The sequence below is a fragment of the Marmota marmota genome, unplaced genomic scaffold (genome assembly GCF_001458135.2).
Source record: "Marmota marmota marmota unplaced genomic scaffold, marMar, whole genome shotgun sequence".
Classification (NCBI taxonomy): domain Eukaryota; kingdom Metazoa; phylum Chordata; class Mammalia; order Rodentia; family Sciuridae; genus Marmota; species Marmota marmota.
Genome location: NW_026011275.1, coordinates 1 through 2,919, shown reverse-complemented (window position 1 = coordinate 2,919; position 2,919 = coordinate 1). Strand labels below are relative to the sequence as shown.

Here is a 2,919-nt window from a genome sequence, read left to right as displayed (position 1 = left end):
AACACTCAGGGACAGGGGAAGTAAATTCCACTAAAGGGGACAGTGAGGGTGGAGGTTTCTGGGTCTTGTCGCTGTCAGTGATTCTAGGGAGAGGGCTGTCCGCAGGGGACTCTATGTGGGCAGCAGCCTTGCCTGCCCTGCTGATAAGGGCGTGGGAAGCTCCTGAGTGTGCACACACAGTGCCGGGCCTGGCAATGTCCAGTGACCACGCGCAGGGCGTCCCACAGACAAGGAGAACTTTATTGAGCCCCAGCCTGCCCTCCACATCAGGACTTCCCCGGCTTGGCCGCTGCCTGTCAACTTCTACCACCTGAGATCTCTGTCGTCCCCCCATCCTGAGGGTTGGTGGGAGGCTCGTGATGGTGGCAGTGTTTCAGGGGACATAGAGCTAGAGATGACACTGTCACCTCAGCTGAGGTAGAAGAGGTGGATGAGGATGTGGGTCAAGAAGAAAAGGACGCTGCCACCATCCATGCTGCTGAGAGCTGGAGCCCCATCTGTGTCGGTTTTCGCAGTTGTGGTAGTTTTGAGGGTGGTGGCAGCGGGTTTGCCAGTGCCACTGTTCCCACCACTGCCAGTGCCAGAGGTCCCGCCAGAGCTGGCGGTCGTGTTCCCCAGGACTCCGGTTTGTATCTGCAAGAAGAGAAGCGGGGGTGCTGGGGGTTTTCAGTTTTTTGTTCATTGGGGATTCAACCCGGGGGCACTCTGCCACTGAGCTACATCCCCAGTCCTTTTTATCTCTTTTTATTCTAGACAGGATCTTGCTAAGTTGCTGAGGGTCTCATTAAATTGTTAAGGCTTGAACTTTTGATCCTCCTGCCTCAGCCTCTCAAGTTGAGAATGTGCCACATGTCAGGCTCGGAGATTTTTTTTTTTTTTTTAATTATTATTATTTTTTTTTAGTTGTACTTAACACAATACCTTTATTTATTTGTTTATTTAGTTACTTATTTATGTGGTCCCAAGGATCGAACCCAGCGCCTCACACATACAAGGCAAGTGCTCTGCCACTGAACCACAACCCCAGCCCCCTCAGGGGGCTTTTGAATGTCACCTTTGTTAAGGATGCATTCTGCCCTGTCCTCTGCCACAGGCCCTGTTGGGATGTTTGGCTGTTTCCTGCCCCCACCCCCAAACTTCCCTTCACCTCTCCCAGACCACCGGTGCCTCCATCACAGGGGAGCCCCAGCCCTGGATCCCCCTCATCCTACCAGACGCTTATCTTCCCTGAGCCCAGGTCCTTGTCTCCTAAATGGGGAAAAGAGTCCATCGCAGTTGGAAGGGTGACATGAGACAGGGCCAAGTGAGAAGGCCCTTGGCAAAGTACGGGTGGGTGGGCGGAGTGGTGGAAAGGCCAGCTGGTGACAGGCTGTCCTTGATGGTTGACAAAACTGCAACTGGAACCGCTCTTAATGGACCTTAAGCTGTTTTTGATGGTGATCAAGCTGTCCTTGATGGTTGATGAAGCTGTTCTTGATCAAGAACTTGATGGCTCTGTCTCCTATATTGACTGGGCCCCTCTGGGCATGTGGGATGCCACCAAAGCTGCCTTCTGAAATGGCAGCTGATTGGAGACTGAATGGCAGGCTGTTGCCATCTTTGCATTCCTCACCCCCAGGCCTCTCTCCCGCCAGGCAGGACCCCCCTGACGGCAGGAGCAGGGCAGGCTCTACTTAATTCCCTAGCATTGCACAGCACCCCTGGGTGTCCCTGTGCCTGGCGCTTGGTGAGGCTCCCCAGTTGTAAATACAGATTTCAACTCAGAGGCTGCCCCTGAGCTGACTGACCACAGGCACAAGGGCTGGAAGCGTGGGCAGGCAGGCTCCCCTGGTCCCTGGATCCAGTTGGAGCCTGTCTGTCTCTGCCTCCACAGAGAAGGCTGGGCTGGCCCCCAGAAGCCCGAGTTCCTCCCTCTCATGGCAAGCAGGTCAGGGAATCTTGGGGGTGGCACTGGGGGCTTGGAGGGACTTCTCCTACCTGAGTCAGAACCAAAAGGCTTAAGGTGAATAGAAGGAAGAGGAAGCTGTTCATCCTGGGAGGCTCTTGCTGGGCGCTCTAGGTAGCAGCTGTGGGAAATGAGCTCAGAGCTTTTCTGCAGGCCTCTTTCGGCTTGGCTGCTTTTGAACCCTGAGGCAGGAGGTGTGGAGGGGTAAGGAGAGGAAGGAGGGCCTATGGGGTGGGTGGGGAGGGGCTGGGAGCTGCTTCCTTCCTCCAAGTTTAGGGTGGATAAAGCCAAGTTCTAGGTTCCAGGGCCCTGCAGATGGTGAACTACAGGTATGAGCCACACCCCAGGGGGTGATGGTAGACAGAGCCAGGGGGCAGCAGACAGGGCCACTATCCTGGGCATCACATCTTGGTTTAATCACAGGCCTACTCAGAGACCCCAGGTCTTTAACAAAAGACCTATGGAAGGATTATAACCAGTAAGAACCTATTTTTAAAAAGCCAACACAAATAAATATTATATAGATGCTTTGTGGGTTTTTAAAAAGAAGATTAGGGCAAGAGGCAGGAGCTGAAGGAAAGACTGGGACAGATTTGGGTTCTGGGATGAGGTGGTAGACGTCGTGAAGGTTCTAAAGCAAGGCTCGGGGAGCCTAGGTTCAGGAAGGGGTGGAAGGATCTAGTGAACACAGTAAAGCACTGGTTTAGCTTTCAGCTGGGCTCGTTTCTTCTAGGGCTTAGGTTTCTCATTCCAAGTGAGAAGACTGAAATGGATCATTTCTTAAGTTTTTTTCAGACCTAGTGTTTTGTGATTTGAATAAACTAGTAGATGAAGTGGTTTTTTTGTTTTTTTTTTTTTTTTTTACGTACCGGGGATTAAACCCAGGGGTGCTTAACCGCCAAGCCACATCCTCAGTCCTTTTTATGTTTTATTTAGAGACAGGAGGGTCTTGCTGAATTGCTTAGGGCTTCGCT

The 2,919-nt window shown here is 52.4% G+C and overlaps 1 protein-coding gene across 1 annotated transcript; it reads right to left on the bottom strand.

Moving 5' to 3' along the window:
• Positions 1-219: 219 nt before the first annotated feature.
• Positions 220-2,135, bottom strand: Cd52 (CD52 molecule). Its single transcript, XM_015476925.2, has 2 exons — positions 1,978-2,135; positions 220-633 (listed from the first exon to the last, which is right to left on the bottom strand). The coding sequence occupies exons 1-2, from the start codon at positions 2,029-2,031 to the stop codon at positions 409-411; spliced, it is 279 nt and encodes a 92-aa protein (XP_015332411.1). The 5' UTR covers positions 2,032-2,135; the 3' UTR covers positions 220-408.
• Positions 2,136-2,919: the final 784 nt, after the last annotated feature.

What these genes read in the sequence shown, in the direction of transcription:
- Cd52 (XM_015476925.2), bottom strand. Translation starts at nt 2,031, where the DNA reads ATGAACAGCTTCCTCTTCCTTCTATTCACCTTAAGCCTTTTGGTTCTG. An exon ending in GCCTTTTGGTTCTGACTCAG is followed by an intron (nt 634 to 1,977) that starts GTAGGAGAAGTC and finishes CTCTTCTTGCAG; the next exon opens with ATACAAACCGGAGTCCTGGG.